The sequence below is a fragment of the Corvus hawaiiensis genome, chromosome 1 (assembly GCF_020740725.1).
Source record: "Corvus hawaiiensis isolate bCorHaw1 chromosome 1, bCorHaw1.pri.cur, whole genome shotgun sequence".
NCBI classification, from domain to species: Eukaryota; Metazoa; Chordata; class Aves; order Passeriformes; family Corvidae; genus Corvus; species Corvus hawaiiensis.
This window is the reverse complement of record NC_063213.1, coordinates 97,534,534-97,554,111: the sequence shown is the minus strand read 5'-3', so window position 1 is coordinate 97,554,111 and position 19,578 is coordinate 97,534,534. Positions and strand designations below refer to the sequence as shown.

General features: G+C 52.5%; 2 protein-coding genes and 1 long non-coding RNA gene across 3 annotated transcripts in view; 2 read left to right on the top strand and 1 right to left on the bottom strand.

Moving 5' to 3' along the window:
* Positions 1–355: 355 nt before the first annotated feature.
* ATP5MC1 (ATP synthase membrane subunit c locus 1) lies at positions 356–3,273 on the bottom strand. Its single transcript, XM_048319238.1, has 5 exons — positions 3,170–3,273; positions 2,505–2,553; positions 1,706–1,783; positions 1,421–1,596; positions 356–567 (listed from the first exon to the last, which is right to left on the bottom strand). The coding sequence occupies exons 2-5, from the start codon at positions 2,541–2,543 to the stop codon at positions 453–455; spliced, it is 408 nt and encodes a 135-aa protein (XP_048175195.1). The 5' UTR covers positions 2,544–2,553; positions 3,170–3,273; the 3' UTR covers positions 356–452.
* A 373-nt stretch (positions 3,274–3,646) lies between these two features.
* Positions 3,647–19,578, top strand: part of CALCOCO2 (calcium binding and coiled-coil domain 2) — a 17,150-nt gene continuing 1,218 nt past the window's right edge. The window contains exons 1-11 of the mRNA XM_048322013.1: positions 3,647–3,911; positions 5,586–5,774; positions 10,108–10,198; positions 12,616–12,749; positions 14,071–14,196; positions 15,677–15,804; positions 15,896–15,986; positions 16,509–16,634; positions 17,347–17,442; positions 17,967–18,102; positions 18,449–18,560. Coding sequence (XP_048177970.1) covers positions 3,852–3,911; positions 5,586–5,774; positions 10,108–10,198; positions 12,616–12,749; positions 14,071–14,196; positions 15,677–15,804; positions 15,896–15,986; positions 16,509–16,634; positions 17,347–17,442; positions 17,967–18,102; positions 18,449–18,560 — 1,289 coding nt within the window. The 5' untranslated portion in view covers positions 3,647–3,851. The remainder of the gene's footprint in view (positions 3,912–5,585; positions 5,775–10,107; positions 10,199–12,615; positions 12,750–14,070; positions 14,197–15,676; positions 15,805–15,895; positions 15,987–16,508; positions 16,635–17,346; positions 17,443–17,966; positions 18,103–18,448; positions 18,561–19,578) is intronic.
* LOC125333382 lies at positions 14,203–14,997 on the top strand. Its single transcript, XR_007206837.1, has 2 exons — positions 14,203–14,724; positions 14,787–14,997. It is a non-coding gene; the product is annotated as an uncharacterized LOC125333382 (long non-coding RNA).

Below are 19,578 nucleotides of genomic sequence, written 5' to 3'. Positions count from 1 at the left end.
GGAAGGGAACTTAAATCCCACCCACTCCCACCCCTGCCATGAGCAGGGACCTCCCACCATCCCAGGCTGTTCCAACCCGGACACTTCCAGGGATCCAGGGGCAGCCACAGCTTCCCTGGGAATCCCATCCCAGCCCCTCACAGGGAGGAATTTCTCCCTATTATCCAACCCCAACCTCCTCTCATGGAGCTTTGCTCTCCCAGGGCCCAGCTTTGGGGCGATTTCTGTAGCTTTGAGTTAAGTTTCCCTCCCCATTCCCACTCCCCATCCCACAGCTGGCACTTCCCACCCTTCCACCAACCCAGGACCAAGAAGGCGAAAAAGAAAGGCAGGAAAAAACCCCCCAAAGCTGCGATTTCTTTAGAGAAACCCTTTGTTTAATGGTCAGGCTGGAGGGCTGTGCTGGAGGACGCCCCGAGGGCGCGGCGGGGAGCTCCGGGAGGCCGCAGCTGTCACATGGCAAAGAGGATCAGGAATGCCACCATCAAACAGAAGAGCCCCATGGCCTCGGACAGGGCGAAGCCCAGGATGGCGTAGGAGAAGAGCTGCTGCTTCAGGGATGGATTCCTGAATCCAGAAAAACAGAGAACACAGGGAATCAAAGCAGGGGATGCCCCAAACCAGGCGGGATTCCTGGGGCTGGGAGCACAGGGAAGGGATTGGGAGCACACATCAGTGTGGGACAGAGAACACAGGGAATCAAAGCAGGGGATGCCCCAAACCAGGCGGGATTCCCGGGACTGGGAGCACAGATCAGCGGGTGTGCAGGGAGCAGCTGGAATGGGATATCCAGGGTTTTCCCCTGTTTTTAGGGATGTTAAGGCCTGAGTTTATCTGGCAGCTGGTGGGACCGAGCTGCAATTCCAAGATGCTCTGCTCCTTGCAGAGGCAGCAGAGCTCCGGAGGGAAGCTTGGAATGAATCAGGAGGTGGATTCAAAGAATCGAGGAATTTTAACAGAATAATGGATTCATGTAAGAGAATAATGGATTGTTTTAGTAGATTAGTGGATTATTTTAACAGAGTAATGGATTATTTTAAGAGAAGAATGGATTCTCCTAATGAAACAATTATTTTAATAGAATACTAGATTTTAACAGAATGGATTATGTTAAGAGAATCAGGGATTTTTTTAAATACAATTATTATTTTAAGGGAGTGGGTTATTTTTAAGAGAACAGCGGGTCATTTAAAGAGGATGGATTCTTTTAAGAGAATAACGGAATATTTTAATAGAACGGATCATCTTAATAGAACAAGGGATCATTTTAACAGAACGCATTCGTTTCATAGAAGAACGGACCATTTTTAGGGTCCCATTTTATACCCCAAGGGCTGCTCCACTTAAAACCACCCTCCACAGGCAGAGCTGGCCACAAATCCCAGGGAAAAACTCCACCCCGGGCGGGATCCCCCCTGACCTGGCGTAGCCGATGATGAGGCTGCCGAAGACGGTGCCGATCCCCGCTCCCGACCCCGCCACGCCCACGGTGGCGGCTCCGGCCCCGATGAACTTGGCGGCCGTGTCGATGTCCCGGGACACGGCGCTGCTCTGGAAGTGCCGGCGCAGCAGCTGCGGGGAGGGCACGGCCGCTGCCTGCGGGGACAGGGCGGGGACACCTCAGGGACCCGCACGGGAAGGGGCGGCGGCGATCCCGAGAGCGGCGATCCCGAGAATCGAACGGAATCCCGCTCCCGAGTCTCACCTGTGCGGTCTGAGGCTCAGGTCTGCCGAAAACAGACACGGACACGGGCCTGGCCAGAGCCCTGGAGCAGCATCGGAACTGCAGGAAACACGGACAGGTCAGGGGGTTGTAGGAGCAGGGAATGTCCAGGGATGCGCAAGGATCGTCCCCAATCCCACCCTGGTTGAACATTCCCGCAGCTCTGTGGGACTGTGATCGTTGCCCGGGAGCTGTTCCAGTGCCCCACCACCCTCTGGATGAAGCACTTTTCCCTAAAATCCAACCTAAATCCCTCCAGGCACTCCCTGGGTCCTTGCAGGGAGCAGAGATCAGCGTTCCTACACCTGGATGTACCTGCAGTAGCCCTCAGGAAAACACAGCTGTTTTATGGAGCATTACAATCCCCTGAAAACATCTCAGCTGTGACACAAGACTGAGAAATAAAGGCGTATCAACAGGGGGTATTTCTATTTCAGCCACTTGGATCAAGTCCATGAGCAGTTCCAGCCTCAGGAATTCAATTATTACCACATTTCCATACATTTTCCTCCTCGAAAGGAAGGGATTCCTGAGTAACTCTGTGGAAATCAGTGAGTTTCTGCTGGGAGCAGCCCTTGGGCCTGCAGCTCACTCCCATCCACTCACATGGTGTCACCAGAGGTCACCTTGTTTCCCTTCTTCCTTAAATCCAGGCTAAACGAACCCCCAGGATCCCAGCTCAGCTGGGGGTGCCCAGGAAGGTGTTTGGCACCAGGCACCGCTGAGAAATCCCATATTCCCACCGGGAATCATCCCTCCTCCTCGAGGGACGGCCACCTACCAGCACTGGGGAGCCGAGAAGCGCCACGGGAGCCTGCATTTTGCTGGATCTAAAACAAAGAAAGAGCAAAATAAACAAAAGCAATTGGGATTCCTGGCGTTATTGTCCCCAGTCAGCCCCCCCTGGGGTCAGACCCACATCTGACCTCACAGGTCCATCTGCTGTCCCCACCACGGTCCCCAGGGCTGTGTCCCCACCGCGGCTCTGTGTCCCCTCTCTGTACCCAAGGCTTTGACCCCACCACGGCTCTGCGTCCCCACGGCTTTGTCCCACTGACCCCACCGCGTCCCCGGCTGTCCCCGAGGCTCTGACCCCACCGTGTCCCCCCGGTTTTGCCCCCACCGTGTCCCCGGTTGACCCCAAGGCTTTGCCCCCCGTCCCCTCCGTGTTCCCCGCCGTCCCCTCAGCCCTGCCCCGCACGGCTCCGCGCCCTCCCTCTCCCGTTAATCCCCGCTCGGTGCCTTTCCCGGGCAGCCCCAGCGCTGCTCCTCCCGCCACACCGGCGCTCTCACAAAGCGCCGAGGGCAGCGCAGGCCCCACCGCCCGCCTGGCAGCGAAGGGCACGACCCCAGCGAGCAGCGGCCGGGCCCGCGGCTGTCCCCGGGAGCCCGGGAGGCTGCGGCGGGGGGCGGCGGCCGCGGGGCCGGGCCGGGCGCGGGTCGCACCTGCGCGGGGTCCGCTCGGGGCGGCGGCGGCGGCGGCTCTGTGGGGAGCGTCACCTTGGCCGTGTCCCCCCCGGCGTCCTCCGCGCCCATTGGCTGCCGCCGCGCGCGCGCGCCCGCGCCCGCCGTCCCCATTGGCTGCCGCCGCTTCCGCGCGCCCGCCTCCGCGCGTCTCATTGGCCGAGCCCCGGCGAATGCCCGGCCCCCCGGCATCCGGGGACGGCGGGAGACGGTGGGAGGGCGGGGTGGGAAAGCGGGTGGTGATTGGTGGGTTGTGGGCGCCCGGCGGTCGCTGATTGGGTGAGGCAGCTGTCAATCCCGCGGGCGGGGCGGGATCCAGGGTGGGGCTGGGGAAGGGTTTGGGATGATGGAAAATCCAACGGGAGACGGGGCTGGAGCCGCGCCCTGGCTGAGGGAAGCGGGACTGCCCAGCCTCCAGAAGAGGAGGCTGAAATAGCGAAAGGCTGCGTGTGAAGAGGCTGGAGCAGGCTCTGCTCCATGTGGCCCAGCAGTGGCACCAGAGGAGCGGGCAGGAACTGATGCCCGGGAAGTTCCACCTGGACAGGAGGAAAAACTTCCTTGGGGCAGCGCCCGAGCCCTGAACAGAGACCAGAGGGGGCGTGGAGTGTCCCTCCCTGGATACTCCAGCACCGCCTGGACACGATCCGGTGCCTCGTGCTCTGGGATGGCGCCGGTGGAGCAGGGAGGTGGCACCAGGGAAGGCTCTGCGGGACCAGGGAAGGAGGTGCGGAGACCTCACAGCACCGAAGAGGCTCCAGGGAATAGGACAGGGACCCTTCAGCAGGAGATTTAGGGACAAGACACAGAGTAATGCGTACAAATTGAAAGAGGGGAAGTTTAGATTGGGTGTTGGGAAGGTGGGGGAGGCCTGAGATGGAATTCCCAGAGCAGCTGTGGCTGTCCCGTCCCTGGCAGTGGCCAAGGCCAGGCTGGACACTGGGGCTTGGAGCAGCCTGGGACAGTGGGAGGTGTCCCTGCCCATGGCAGGGGCGGGAATGGGATGGGATTTAAGTTCCCTTCCCACCCAAACCATTCCATGATTCCATGACAGGTGATGGAAGTGCCCAGTCTGGGGATGTCCCGGTCCGTGTCCCGGTCCCGGGGATGTCCCGGTGCCTCTCCCCGAACTACGAGTCCCAGCAGCGCCGGGCCCGCCCAGGGGTGGGGCCGGGCCGGGCATCCCGGGCGGGGGCTGGGGGGGGCTCCGCCTATTCCCGGTCTTCCGCCGCTCCCGCAGCCCCGCAGCCTCCGGGCCGGCCCTCGGTGAGTGCGGGGGGCAGGAGGGGGTCGGGCTCCGGTGTCCCCATCCCGGGGTCCGCTGTCCCGGGGGGTGCCCGGGGCTGCCCCGCCGGAGGGGACAGCGACACTTTCACTTTCGGTTCCCTCTGTGCCCGGGCCGGGGGCGGGGGAGCGTCCCGGCATCGCTGCCCAGGCTCCTCCGGGATCCCGGGATCAGCGGGGACACACCGGGACACCCCCGTGTCCTGCTGTCCCCAGGCTCCATCGGGATCCCGGGATCAGCGGGGACACACCGGGACACCCCCGTGTCCTGCTGTCCGCCGCGGCTGGAAGGTGGTCTCGCTTGGGAAGGAGGAATCCCGGCGTTTTCCTGCATCCCCGGGACGCGCCGGGATAATGAGGAAAACGGGGAAAAAGAAGGAAAAAGCCCAGGAATCGTCAGGGCGGGGCTGGACTGTGAGCGCCGGTGAACACCGGGATCGTCCCGTGACCGGGGCTGGGAGCGGCGCGGCCCAAGGCGGGGCTGGGTTCATTTCCCTCAGGATCACGAGCATTTCCCAGCTCTGGGTACCTTTTCCTTTCCAAGCCCATCCTGGCAGTCCCAATCCACGCTCCTGCCCGATTTTCGGGCGCAGAATGCCGGCGCTTCCTGCGTGACGCCAAGAAAGGGTCCCGGGGAGTTCATTTCCATGGAAAACTTCTGGGTTGGAGCTGACCTGGGGCCTGAGGGAGCGGCTGGAGCCGCGTCAGGGTGGATTTAGGTTGGATTTTAGGGGAAAGTTCTTCATCCAGAGGGTGGAATAAGCACTGGACCAGCTCCCCAGGGAATGGTCTCATTCCCGAGGCTGCCAGAGCTCCAGGAGGGTTTGACCAACGCTCCCAGGGATGCACAGGGTGGGATTTTGGGGTGTCCTGCAGCATCAGGAGCTGCGCTGGATGATCCCTGTGGATCCCTCCCAGCTCAGGCCATTCCGTGCTATAATCCCATGGATTTGAGAGCGGAAAATCCAAGCGGACCCCTCAGAGGACCTGCCAGGGTGTCCCCAGAGTGGCGGGGGGACAGCAGGGCAGCCCCTGAAACCTCAGCCTGTCCAGAGGGGCTTTGGATTGGGTCCCACGGACCCAGCAGCGCTTCATCCCTGTCCCTTCATCCCTGCAGAATTCCAGCATGGAGGATTCCCCCGAGGAGCCTCCCACCTCCTGCGTGCTCCTGGAGCGCTGCCACTTCTCCCAGGTGCTTTTCACCAACGTGGAGAAGTTCTACGTGCCCGGGACGGACGTGACCTGTCACTACAGCCTCAGCCCCGGCATCGTCCCCCGCGGGAAGGACTGGGTGGGGATCTTCCAGGTAGGAAAATCCCGGGAAAAAGCCGGGCCAGGAACGCAGGGCTGGGACTTTGGAAGGGCGGGGAGAGGCGGTGGTTGGGTTGTTCCTTCAGTGGGTAACGATGGAACGGCTTTGCTGTGGAGCCCAGCGGGGATTTGTTAGGGTAGGAAGGTGAAGAGAGGCTGAGCTAGGTCTGATCTCCTGAAATTCCTGGTTTAAGACACAGGGAACCCCAAAATTCACGTTTTAAAAACACAGGTAACCCCAAAATTCACATTTTTAAACAGAGGTAACCCCAAAATTCCTGGTTTAAAACACAGGTAACTCAAAAATTCACATTTTTAAGCACAGGTAACCCCAAAATTCACATTTTTAAACACACGTAACCCCAAAATTTCTATTTTAAGACACAGGTAACCCCAAAATTCATGTTTTAAAAACACAGGTAACCCCAAAATTGGTATTTTAAGACACAGGTAGCCCCAACATTCCTGGTTTAAAATACAGGTAACTCAAAAATTCACATTTTTAAACAGAGGTAACCCCAAAATTCACGTTTTAAAAACACAGGTAACCCCAAAATTTCTATTTTAAGACACAGGTAACCCCCAAATTCCTGGTTTAAAACACAGGGAACCCCAAAATTCCTGGTTTAAAACACAGGTAACTCAAAAATTCACATTTTTAAGACACAGGTAACCCCAAAATTGATGTTTTAAAAACACAGGTAACCCCAAAATTGATATTTTAAGACACAGATAGCCCCAAAATTCATGAATATTTTAAGGCAGAAGCTTTGAGGCTGAAAGGTGAAGGTAACCTGTTGCAGTGGGGATCCTGCAACACGCATATATCAAACCAGGAGTCCCGTGGAAAGGAAATGTATATGGACAGACAGATTCTTGCTAGCTGTTTCAGAGATGTTTATTTCTCCAGCCGCATGGCCGGAGCTCTGCCAAGGAACTGTCCCAGTCACGGGACCAAGGGTCCTTCTGCCCGCGCAGGGAACACAAACCAACCAATGGGAACGAGGCTGAGCAGGGGCAGGGAAGCCCCGTGTCTGTGCCCTCAGGGCCCCTCTCCCAGGGCTACACGGCGGGGGAGGGACCCCAACACCTCACCCGTTTTATTTTAATAAAAGGAGAATGAAAACAACTGGATAAACATAACAAGAACAGTTTCAAAACAAAACAAGCCACCCTCCTGAGTCTTTAAATGTCCAATCAGATTCTGTGGAACATCTTAGGGCTGACAGAAGGGAGACAGAACTCTGAGCATGCTTTGTGGGGAAACTGAGGCAGGAGAGGGTTTAACTTCTTCCCTCCCCCTTTTCATCCCCCACTCGGCATTGGAAAGGGATTTTTGGGGAAACAATTGGCAAAAGCATGGTTTTGTGAGGGAAACCATGGGTGAAAAAACGGATTGGGAATACACTGGGGGTAATAGGACATAGGGTAAAAGGGAAAGGTGGGATTAGGAAAGGGAAACTGTAGGGGGGGCTTACAATGGAGATATTGTCTAACATGACTACGATTTTTTGCATATATACTGCCTTTTACAGGAACACCATCAGGCCCAGTGACCTGCGATGCTTGTAACCCTTTTCTCCCTAGTACAATATTAAATTCCACCACCTCTCCATCTCCCAAGCTTGGGATGCATTTTTCAGGGTTATTCTTTTTAATAGCAGTTCTATGCACGAATATGTCTTGCTGGTTGTCACACCTTGTTATAAAACCATAATTTTGCTTAACATTATACCATTTTACTATCCCTAAGGTCTTAGTTACTATGATCTTTTCCTTTTTCCGAGTGGCTGCTGTTTTCTGTCTCGCTGCGTCTTTGCTGTCTCTTTCGGTCGCTCCCGTGTTGGAATTGTCAGGGCTGCTGGTGCCTGCGCGCTCTTCCCGGGGTCGCGTTCGGGGCTGCGCGGGCCGGGCCGGGCCGCGCCGCTCAGTTCTCCGTGCGTCGCCTCCTCTGGTCGCAGCTTCGCTGCCGCTGCCGGGCGCTGCACCCACGTCTCGGCCGGGCCCCCGAGCGATGACTCCCCCGCGCCCCGCTCCAGCGCGTGTCTCGGCTGGGCGCAGCTCTGCTCCACCGCCATCGCCGCCAGCCGCCGCCCGCGTGCCGCCCCTCTCGGTCGGGCGTTCCCGGGGCTCGCTCCACCACGCGCTGCGCAGGGCCGGGCGGGCACCGCCGGGTCCCGCTGCTCCCGCCGCGCCTCGCTCCGCCACCGACACTGCGGCTCGCGTGGCTCCGCCCGCGCGCGGGAACTGCCTCGCTGCTGCTCGCAGAGCGCTCGGTGCACGTGGCCTGGGCCGCACGGTCCCTGCGCCACGCTTCCCTTCACCAGGACACAGCTGACATTGCTCAACAGTCTCGGTAACTAAATAATATTCACGAAAATATTCTTCCATCGGCATATATTTTGACTCCAATATTAACTGTGTCCAAACGGTTTTCCAAAAGCCCTTGGTAAGAATTAAATCCCAAGAAACATAGAAAAAGTTCTTAAACAACCATGCCAGGAAGTGTTTCAGTTCTTTTTGAGCTTGAATCAAGCTAAAATTCACAAATCGTTGTTCAAGAATCATTTTAAGTTTAAGATAAATGTCCATATGCGGCTCTGAGAGCCAAGAGTCTTCCCACGGTTCCTCCATAGTTTAGATATGGAATAGCAAAGCAAAACCAAGAAGAGGAATCCAAAGTTTCCAGGGTTTACTCACACAAATCAGTCGCTTAGGGATCGGGGATCGTTCTGCTCACAATTCTCCACCATTATGTTGCAGTGGGGATCCTGCAACACGCATATATCAAACCAGGAGTCCCGTGGAAAGGAAATATATATGGACAGACAGATTCTTGATAGCTGTTTCAGAGATGTTTATTTCTCCAGCCGCATGGCCGGAGCTCTGCCAAGGAACTGTCCCAGTCACGGGACCAAGGGTCCTTCTGCCCGCGCAGGGAACACAAACCAACCAATGGGAACGAGGCTGAGCAGGGGCAGGGAAGCCCCGTGTCTGTGCCCTCAGGGCCCCTCTCCCAGGGCTACACGGCAGGGGAGGGACCCCAACAGTAACCCAAAAATCCATGGTTTTTAGACACAGGGAATCAAAAAATTCATGTTTTAAACACAGGTAACCCCAAAATTCCTGGTTTTAGTTACAGGTAGCTCAAAAATTCACATTTTTAACACAGGTGACCCCAAAACTCATGGATTAAGACACAGATAGCCCCAAAAATTCATGTTTCTGAAACGCAGGCAACCCCAAAATGAATATTTTAAGGCAGAAGCTGAACGGTGAAGAGGGACTGAGGCAGGTCTGACTTCCCTGGGTGCTTCCCGCAGGGAATTCCAGAGGTTTCTCCCCATTTTACCTCTTTAATCCTTTTAGGGCCTGAAATTCATCAATCAGGGATTTGGGGATCTGGCATTCATAAACCAGGGATTTTTGGGCCTGAAATCCGTAAATCAGGGATTTTGGGATCTGGCATTCATAAACAGGGGATTTTTGGGCCTGAAATCCGTAAATCAGGGATTTTGGGATCTGGCATTCATAAACGGGGGATTTTTGGGCCTGAAATCCGTAAATCAGGGATTTTGGGATCTGACATTCATAAACGGGGGATTTTTGGGCCTGAAATCCGTAAATCAGGGATTTTGGGATCTGGCATTCATAAACGGGGGATTTTTGGGCCTGAAATCCGTAAATCAGGGATTTTGGGATCTGGCATTCATAAACGGGGGATTTTTGGGCCTGAAATCCGTAAATCAGGGATTTTGGGATCTGGCATTCATAAACGGGGGATTTTTGGGCCTGAAATCCGTAAATCAGGGATTTTGGGATCTGGCATTCATAAACGGGGGATTTTTGGGCCTGAAATCCGTAAATCAGGGATTTTGGGATCTGGCATTCATAAACGGGGGATTTTTGGGCCTGAAATCCGTAAATCAGGGATTTTGGGATCTGGCATTCATAAACGGGGGATTTTTGGGCCTGAAATTCGTACGTGTGAATTTTGGGATCTGACATTCATAAGTCAGGGATTTTGGGGTCTGGAATTCCTAAACCAGGGATTTTGGGATCCAAAAAATCATCCAACTCCCTGAGCAAGTGTCCAAGGCCAGCGCTTGGAGCAGCCTGGGAGAGCGGGAGCTGTCCCAAAGTGTGGCATGGGATGGGATTTCAATCCTCCCCATCCCATGATCCCACTACTCCCCTTCCAAGCCCACACCACGACCCTGAAAAATGAGGATATCAGCCCAAAAAAACCCCCCTGAGTTTGTGGGAATGAAGGCTCGTTCCCACAGGACGAGCTGTGGGATGCCCACGGGAGGATTTTGCTGTTGCAGGTGGGCTGGAAAACGACCCGGGAATATTTCACCTTCCTGTGGGCTCCTGTGCCCGCTGCTGGCACCACAGAGCAGCAGATCCACTTCAAAGGTGAGCTGGGAGCAGCTGGGAGCGGGGATCCCGCAGGGAATTCCGGAATTCCCGCGCGGCTGGGGGAGGTTCATCCCGAATCCCGTCGGAAATGGGGCGGGTTTGGACCTGGAGTTCATCCGTCGGGGAGTTTTGGATGTAAAAGTCTCATAGATTGGGGGTTTCGGGATCTGAAAGTTGCGATTTGGGGAGTTTTGGGCTTGAAATGCGTCAGTCAGGGATTTTTGCGTGTGGAGTTCAGAAATCGGGAATTTTCGAGCCCGAAATTCAGGAATTGGGGGGTTTTTGGACCTGAAATTCATAAATCAGGGAATTCCCTCAGGGAATCCCCTGAGGAATTATGAATCCTCTCAGGGACTTTTGGACCTGAAATTCATCAATCCGAATTTTTGGGACCCTGACATTCAGAAATTGGCGATTTTGGGACCCTGACATTCAGAAATCAGGGATTTTGGGACTCTGATGTTCAGAAATTGGGGATTTTGGGACCCTGACAGTCAGAAATGGGGGATTTTTGGGACCCTGATGTTCAGAAATTGGGGATTTTTGGGACCCTGACATGCAGAAATCGGGTATTTTTGGGACCCTGACATTCAGAAATCGGGGGTTTTGGGACCCTGACATTCAGAAATCGGGTATTTTTGGGACCCTGACATTCAGAAATCAGGGATTTTGGGACCCTGACCTGCAGAAATCGGGGATTTTGGGACCCTGATGTTCAGAAATCAGGGATTTTTGGGACCCTGACATGCAGAAATCGGGGATTTTGGGACCCTGATGTTCAGAAATCGGGGATTTTTGGGACCCTGACATTCAGAAATCGGGGATTTTGGGACCCTGATGTTCAGAAATCGGGGATTTTGGGACCCTGACAGTCAGAAATCCCTGATTTTGGGACCCTGACATGCAGAAATCGGGGATTTTGGGACCCTGACCTGCAGAAATGGGGGATTTTTGGGACCCTGACGTTCAGAAATCGGGGATTTTGGGACCCTGAAATTCAGAAATTGGGGATTTTTGCACCCTGACATTCAGAAATCAGGGATTTTGGGACCCTGACATTCAGAAATCGGGGATTTTTGGGACCCTGACATTCAGAAATCGGGGATTTTGGGACCCTGACCTGCAGAAATCGGGGATTTTGGGACCCTGATGTTCAGAAATCGGGGATTTTTTGGACCCTGACGTTCAGAAATCGGGGATTTTGTGACCCTGACGTTCAGAAATCGGGGATTTTGGGACCCTGACCTGCAGAAATGGGGGATTTTTGGGACCCTGACATTCAGAAATCGGGGATTTTGGGACCCTGATGTTCAGAAATCGGGGATTTTGGGACCCTGACATTCAGAAATCGGGGATTTTTGGGACCCTGACATTCAGAAATCGGGGATTTTGGGACCCTGACATGCAGAAATCAGGGATTTTTGGGACCCTGACATGCAGAAATCGGGGATTCTGGGACCCTGATGTTCAGAAATCGGGGATTTTGGGACCCTGACAGTCAGAAATCCCTGATTTTGGGACCCTGACATGCAGAAATCGGGGATTTTGGGACCCTGACCTGCAGAAATGGGGGATTTTTGGGACCCTGACGTTCAGAAATCGGGGATTTTGGGACCCTGAAATTCAGAAATTGGGGATTTTTGCACCCTGACATTCAGAAATCAGGGATTTTGGGACCCTGACATTCAGAAATCGGGGATTTTTGGGACCCTGACGTTCAGAAATCGGGGATTTTGTGACCCTGACGTTCAGAAATCGGGGATTTTGGGACCCTGACATGCAGAAATCGGGGATTTTTGGGACCCTGACATTCAGAAATCGGGGATTTTGGGACCCTGATGTTCAGAAATCGGGGATTTTTGGGACCCTGACATGCAGAAATCGGGGATTTTGGGACCCTGATGTTCAGAAATCGGGGATTTTTGGGACCCTGACATTCAGAAATCGGGGATTTTGGGACCCTGACATGCAGAAATCAGGGATTTTTGGGACCCTGACATTCAGAAATCGGGGATTTTGTGACCCTGACAGTCAGAAATCCCTGATTTTTGGGACCCTGACATTCAGAAATCGGAGATTTTGGGACCCTGACATGCAGAAATCAGGGATTTTTGGGACCCTGACATTCAGAAATCGGGGATTTTGTGACCCTGACAGTCAGAAATCCCTGATTTTTGGGACCCTGACATTCAGAAATCGGGGATTTTTGGACCCTGATGCCCCTCTGGGTCTCCAACCCTCCCTCCTGAGCGTGCAGAGCTGTGTTGTCCCCCCGGCACGAGGGATTCCCGGCGGGGCAGGAACGGCGCCGAGCCGGGACGTGGCGTTCCCTGCGTCCCTCGCTTTCGGGCCTCTAATTAAGCCACTTCGCTAATTAGCAGCAGTGCCTAACGAGGCTGTCCCTGTGTCCCCAGCCTACTACCTGCCCAAGGACGATGAGCATTACCAGTTCTGCTACGTGGACCAGGACGGGGCGGTCAGGGGGGCCAGCGTCCCCTTCCAGTTCCGCCCGGAGGCTGACGATGACATCCTGGTGGTCACCACCCAGGCTGGTGTCCCCTTTTCCCTGCTTTTCCCTCAGTTTCCATGTTTTCCCCTCCTTTTTCTGCTCCTTTTCCCTGTTTTTCCCTGTTTTCCTGTTTTTACCCCGTTTTTCCCTTCTTTTTCCCTGCTTTTTTCCTGCTTTTCTCTGTTTTTTCCTGCTTTTTCCCATTTTTCCATTTCCCCCTGCTTTTCCCATTTCCCCCTGCTTTTTCCTTGTTTCTCCTCCTTTTCCCTGCTTTTTCCCTGTTTCCTCCTGCTTTTCCCTGCTTTTTCCCCACTTTTCCCATTTTTCCCTGCTCTTCCCCTGCTTTTTCCCTTTTTTCCCCATTTCCCCCCGTTTTCCCCCATTTCCCCCTGCTTTTTTCCCCAGTTCCCCATTTCCCCCTGCTTTTTTCCCCATTTCCCCCTGCTTTTTCCCCATTTTCCCCTGCTTTTTTCCCTTTTTTCCCCATTTCCCCTGTTTTTCCCCATTTCCCCCTGCTTTTTTCCCCATTTCCCCTGCTTTTTTCCTTTTTTCCCCATTTCCCCCTGCTTTTTCCCCCATTTCCCCCTGCTTTTTTCCCCCGTTTCCCCCGTTTCCCCCGCTTTTCCCATTCCCCCTGCTTTTCCCATTTCGCCCTGCTTTTCCCTGCTTTTTCCCCCCTTTTCCCATTTTTCCCTGCTCTTCTCCCCATTTCCCCCTGTTTTTTCCCCATTTCCCCCATTTCCCCCTGCTTTTTTTCCCCGTTTTCCCCCATTTCCCCTGTTTTTCCCCATTTCCCCCTGCTTTTTTCCCCATTTCCCCTGTTTTTCCCCATTTTCCCCCATTTCCCCCTGCTTTTTTTCCCCATTTTTCCCCATTTCCCCTGCTTTTCCCATTTCCCCCTGCTTTTCCCATTTCCCCCTGCTTTTCCCATTTCCCCCTGCTTTTTTCCCCATTTCCCCCTGCTCTTTTTCCCCATTTTTCCCCACTTCCCCCTGCTTTTCCCCACTTTTTCCCTGCTCACAGGGAGTGATCCCATGACCTGCAGCTCCTCTTGGATTCTGTCCATGACCCTTTTCTTTCTCTTCCTGCCCTTTTCCCACTCGGAATCCTCAGCTCCCTGTGCGTTTAACCCTCCACATTTTGGGGAATTTCGGGCCTTTTGGTGGGAACGGGTGGCACCGAGAGCACGAGGGACAAGGGCTGGACGTGACAACGGGGAGGGGGGAAGCATTTGAGGAGAAATCCTTCCCGGGCAGGGTTGGGCTGGAATTCCCGAGGAATCCGCGGCCGCCCCGTCCGCAGAAGTTTCCCGGGATGTTTGGGGCGCTCTGGGATCGCTGTGGGGTTGTGTCCCTGGCAGGGGGAGGTGGAAGAGGTCGAGCTGCAGAACCAGAAGCTGCGCGGGGAGAACGAGGAGCTGCGGGGGAGCTGCGCCGAGCTGCGCCAGAGGAACCTGCAGCTGCAGGGAGAGCTCCGAAGCGCCCGGGTGAGCCCGGAGCGCGCCGGGAAACGCGGGGGAGCCCCAAATTCCTGCGTTTCCAACGGAGGGAACCCCAAAATTCCTGGGTTAGGGCACAGGCAACTCAAAAATGCACGTTTTGAGGCGCCGGCAAGGGCAAAAATGAGTATTTTTAAGACGCGGGTAACCCGAAAGTTGGTGGTTTAAAACACGGGGAACCCCAAAATTCCCGGGTTTAAACACAGGTAGCCCCAAAATTGATGGTTTAAAACACATGTAACCCCAAAATTTATATTCTAAGACACAGGTAACCCCAAAATTGATGTTTTAAAACACATGTAACCCCAAAATTCACAGTTTTTAACACAGGGAACCCCAAAATTCACGGTTTAAAACACAGGGAACCCCAAAATTTATATTCTAAGACACAGGTAACCCCAAAATTCAAGTTTTTAAACAGAAGGAACCCCAAAATTCATGTCTTTAAACACAGAGAACTCCAAAATTCATGGTTTAAAACACAGTGAACCCCAAAATGCCCAGTTTTAAACACAGGTAGCCCCAAAATTCATGGCTTAGAACACAGGGAACCCCAAAATTCCTGGTTTAAGACACAGGTAACCCCAAAATTCATGGTTTAAAACACATGTAACCCCAAAATTGATGTTTTAAAACACAGGGAACCCCAAAATTCACAGTTTTAAACACAGGTAACCCCAAATTTGATGTTTTAAAACACAGGGAACCCCAAAATTCCTGGTTTAAAACACAGGTAACCCCAAAATTCACATTTTTAAGACACAGGTAACCCCAAAATTGATATTTTAAGACACAGGTAAACCCAAAATTCCTGGTTTAAAACGCAGATAACCCAAAATTCAGAATATTTTAAGGCAGAAGCTTTGAGGCTGAAAGGTGAAGGTAACCCAAAAATTCATGGGTTTTAGACACAGGGAATCAAAAAATTCATGTTTTAAACACAGGTAACCCCAAAATTCCTGGTTTAGGACACAGGTAGCTCAAAAATTCACATTTTTAAACACAGGTATCCCAAAACCTCATGGATTAAGACACAGATAACCCCAAAAATTCATGTTTCTGAAACGCAGGCAACCCCAAAATGAATATTTTAAGGCAGAAGCTGAACGGTGAAGAGGGACTGAGGCAGGTCTGACTTCCCTGGGTGCTTCCCGCAGGGAATTCCAGAGGTTTCTCCCCATTTTACCTCTTTAATCCTTTCCCAACCCATCCCACACCTCCGCCGTGATCAGCAGTAAGCGCTGGAAAGAGGCAGCTGCAGGTGCAGGAAAGGTTCCAAAATCCCCGATTTGTGAATCCTTGGGCCAAAAATCCCACTGGAATTCCGATTTTCCTCCTTGAGGTTTTCCCAGGGTTCCACAGGATTGAAACAGGGTGGAAAGGAGGGATTTGGGGGGAGGATTTTTGGGGGTTTTGCAGCCCCGGAGCAGAGCAGGATTTGTTGTTTGGGGCCCCTTCTGGTTCCCAGGAGCTGCAGGAGGCTTTGGAATCCCTGAGGAGCAGCACGGAGAGGCTGGAGCTGGAGCTGAATTCCCTGAAATCCGAAAACCGGGCCCTGAAGGAGCAGGGGGGCTGCAGGGAGGCGGAGCTGCAGCGGTGAGCGCCGGGAATTCCACGGGAATTCGCCCCCAGGGCTGGAATTCCCATCCCTAAAAACCCTGGGTGAGTTCTGGTCTGTCCTGGGCAGGCTCAAGGAGCAGATCCAGGGAGTGAATTCCGACAAGGAGCGCCTGGAAGGGAGGCTGAGGGTAGCCCTGGAGCACTTGGATCAGCTGCAGGTAGCAAGCGGGATTCCCTGCTTTCCTGGGAATTCCAATGGAATTCCGGTCCCTTCCTGGAGACCCCTCCCCCTCCTGAGGGGTCTCCAGCAATGGAATGAGGGGTTTGGTTTGGATTTTTTGAGTTCTTTAGGAAAATGCCGACTTTTGGTGGGGTTTAAGCTCCAGAAATCTGAATTTCCAAGAGAAACTCGGAGGATTTTATTCCCTAAAAAACTCCCCTGAAGTGATCCAAACCAAGATCCTGCCAAGGATCCAGGCAAAAAAAAACCCACTTCTGTTTGGAAAAACATCCTAAAATTATCTCCAGCTCTGGGATGAAACCAAACTGGGAGCTGGGAGGGGAGAAAGGAGACGGAAAATGGTTTGGTTTGGGATTTTGGAGACACAGAACGATGGGAAAACCCATCTGGCTGTGGATCCTCTGGTTTTTCCCTTTGTTCTCTGAGCTCCCAGCCTTAAAATCTCCTCATAAAACTCAGGAATCTCTTCAGATGGTGGAATAATCTCCTTTTTCCCCAGTCCAAAGTGTCGGATTATGAGAAAGAAGTGGAAAATCTCTCTCGAGCGGAGCAGGACAAGACGAAGCAGCTGCAGAGTTTAAAGGGAGAGAATCAGGAGCTGCTCCAAACCTCGGCTCAGCACCAGGTAAAGCCTTCCCTGCAGGGGCTGAGGCCGGGAACAGCTCCAGATCCGGCTCAATCCTTGGAAAATCTCAGGAATTTTAGGAAAGGAGAGATCTCCATGGTGGCTCTGGGCACAGGCACTCTGAGTTTAGATGCAAACGCCTCGCCCGGGGCTCGCTTTGGGAAGGAACCTCTCCGTAAATTCAGCTTCTGTCCTGATCCCTGTGGGGTCAGCTCGGGGATGAAGGGAACCCCAGGGAATTCAGGGATCCTGGGCAGTGCCTTTGGTGCAGAATTGTTGCCTCTGAGCAAAATTGTTTCAGGAATTGGGTTTAGGGGAAAATAAAACAAGTTACCCAAAATCTGTCCAGGCTACTGCCCTTCCCTTTTCCCTCTTCCCTCTTCCTTCTTCCCTCTTCCCTCTTCCCTTTTCCCTCTTCCCTCTTCCCTTTTCCTTTTCCCTTTTCCCTTTTCCCTTTTATTTATGGGGAATAAAGGCAGCGAGCATGGGGTTGTCCTTTTATTCTCCCTTTTCCCAGGATTTCCCTTTTCCCAGGATTTCCCGGACCTTTCTTCCCACAGAACCAGCCCCGGGATGTGCTGGAGCAGCTGAGGGAGCAGCAGGGTCGGATCCAGGCCCTGCAGGAGGAAAGGCCGAGGCCTTTTCCATGATTTCCCTTTTCCCAGGATTTCCCTTTCCCCAGGATTTATTTCCCAAACCTTTCTTCCCACAGAAACAGACCCAGGATGTGCTGGAGCAGCTGAGGGAGCAGCAGGGTCGGATCCAGGCCCTGCAGGAGGAAAAAGCTGGAGCGAAGAAGGAAAACCAGGTGGGAACTGGGCCTGGCTCTCCCTGAGGGCAGCAGGGCTCCGAGCTCTCGGCCTGGGGGCAATTCCATGAATCCTTTGTCCAAAAAGCTCCCAAATTGTGCCTGGATGGGCAGCAGCAGGGCCAGGGAGCTGCAGGCACCTCCCAGGGATAAGGAATTATGGAATGTTGGGGTTGGAAGGACCTTAAATCCCACCCAGGGACACCTCCCACGATCTCCAGCCTGGCCTGGGACACTTCCAGGGATCCCGGCTTCTGTGGGAATTTCATCCCAGCCCCTCCCCACCCTCACAGTTTGGAATTCCACCCCAAAATCCCACCTGATCCCACCCTCGAGCAGTCTGAACCCATTCCCCCTCATCCCATCCCTCCTCCCTCCCTGATTTTTCCAGCCGGAGCAGGGCCGAGCTCCCTGCAAATCCAGAGCAGTTCAGATTCCCATGAAGGGGCTCAAAGTTCCATCCAAATGTGATTTTTTTTTCTTTCCCCTGGGATATTCCCCTGGGAATCCCCTGGGCCCTGCAGGATCTCCGGGATGAGAACGAGGTGCTCCGGAGGGAGCTCTCCCGGCTCCAGAGGATTTCTCCCGGCTCTGCTCCCTCGGCAGCTCCAAGCCCAGCTCCTGCAGAAGGAGAGCTCCTCTTTGGCAATCCCTACTCTGGTGAGATTCCTTGGAATTCTGTCCCGAAATCACAAATCCGGGGCAGCAAATTGGGGGAAAAATCCCATTTTTACAGCACCTCCGTGAGCGTGGGGAGGCTTCGGCAGCTCCAAAACGCTGCCAGGTGTTAAAAACGGGGATCAAGGGAGGATTTTCTGCCAAAAGAGACAAATTTTCGCTGATTTATCCAGCTGGGATCAGCTCGTTTGTGGATTTTATCCCATTTCCAGAGTCCTAAATGCCGGGCTTCAGCTCCAGGGCCACATTCCCGTGTTCCAAAAATCACCAATGATTTTATTCTGCATTTTGCTGGGGCTAAAATGGAATTTTTTTTGCCTTCTTCCAGCTGCAGGAGGAAAACTGGGGGCGGGAGCTGAGGTGAGTAAAGGAATTCCAGGCAGGAATTGGGGTCTGGGGACAGGAATTGGGGTCTGGGAACAGGAATTGGGGCTTTGGGGGCAGGAATGGGGGAGTTTGGGGTTGCTTTTTTACTCTATTTTGCTTTTTTACTCTTTATTTTGCTTTTTTTGCTCTTTATTTTGCTTTTCTGCTCCTTTTTTTTGCTTTTCTGCTCTTTGCTTTTTGCTTTTTTTGGTCATTTTTGTGGGGTTTCATTCTTTTTTTCTGATTTTTTGCCATTCTTTAATTTTCCTCCTTTTTGCGTTTTTCTTCTTTTTTTTTTTTTTGCCTTTTTTTGGCTTATTTCCTCTTTTTTCCTATTTTTTCCTCTTTTTTCCTTTTTTTCTTTTTTCCCTTTTTTCCCCTTCTTTTCCCTCTTTTTTTTCCTTTTTTCCTCTTTTTTTCCCTTTTTTCCCTTTTTTCTTTGTTTTTCCTTTTTTCCCCCTTTTCCCCCTTTTTTTTCCTTTTTTTTCCTTTTGCTCCCTTTTTTATCCTTTTTTTATTCTTTTTCCCCTTGTCTTCCTTTTTTCCTTTTCTTCCTTTTTTTCCCTTTTTTCTTTTTTTCTTTTTTCTTTTTTTTTCTTTTTTCCCTCTTTTTCCCTCTTTCCCCTCTTTTTTCCTCTTTTTTCCTCTTTTTTCCTTTTTCTCTTTGTTTTCCCTTTTTTCCCCTTTTTTCCCCTTTTTTCCTTTTCTTATCCTTTTTTCTCTTTTTTTTTCCTCTTTTTTTATTCTTTTTTCCCCTTTTTTTCTTTTTTCCCTTTTTTCCTTTTTTCCCTTTGTTCTCCCTTTTTCTTCCTTTTCTTTCCTTTTTTTCCTTTTCCCCCTTTGTCTTCCCTTTTTTCCCCTTTTTTCCCCTTTTTTCCTTTTCTTATCCTTTTTTCTCTTTTTTCCTCTTTTTTTATTCTTTTTTCCCCTTTTTTCCCTTTTTCCTTTTTTTCCTTTTTTTCCCTTTGTTTTCCCTTTTTCTTCCTTTTCTTTCCTTTTTTTCCTTTTTTCCCTTTGTTTTCCCTTTTTTTCCCCTTTTTTCCTTTTCTTACCCTTTTTTCTCTTTTTTCCTCTTTTTTTATTCTTTTTCCC

Excerpts from the sequence above, each read along its gene's own strand:
- ATP5MC1 (XM_048319238.1), bottom strand. The coding sequence starts at position 2,543 with ATGCAGGCTCCCGTGGCGCTTCTCGGCTCCCCAGTGCTG. Across the intron at positions 1,784-2,504 it reads TTCTCGGCTCCCCAGTGCTG|TTCCGATGCTGCTCCAGGGC; the intron begins GTAGGTGGCCGT and ends TGTTTCCTGCAG. Across the intron at positions 568-1,420 it reads CTCATCATCGGCTACGCCAG|GAATCCATCCCTGAAGCAGC; the intron begins GTCAGGGGGGAT and ends TTCTGGATTCAG.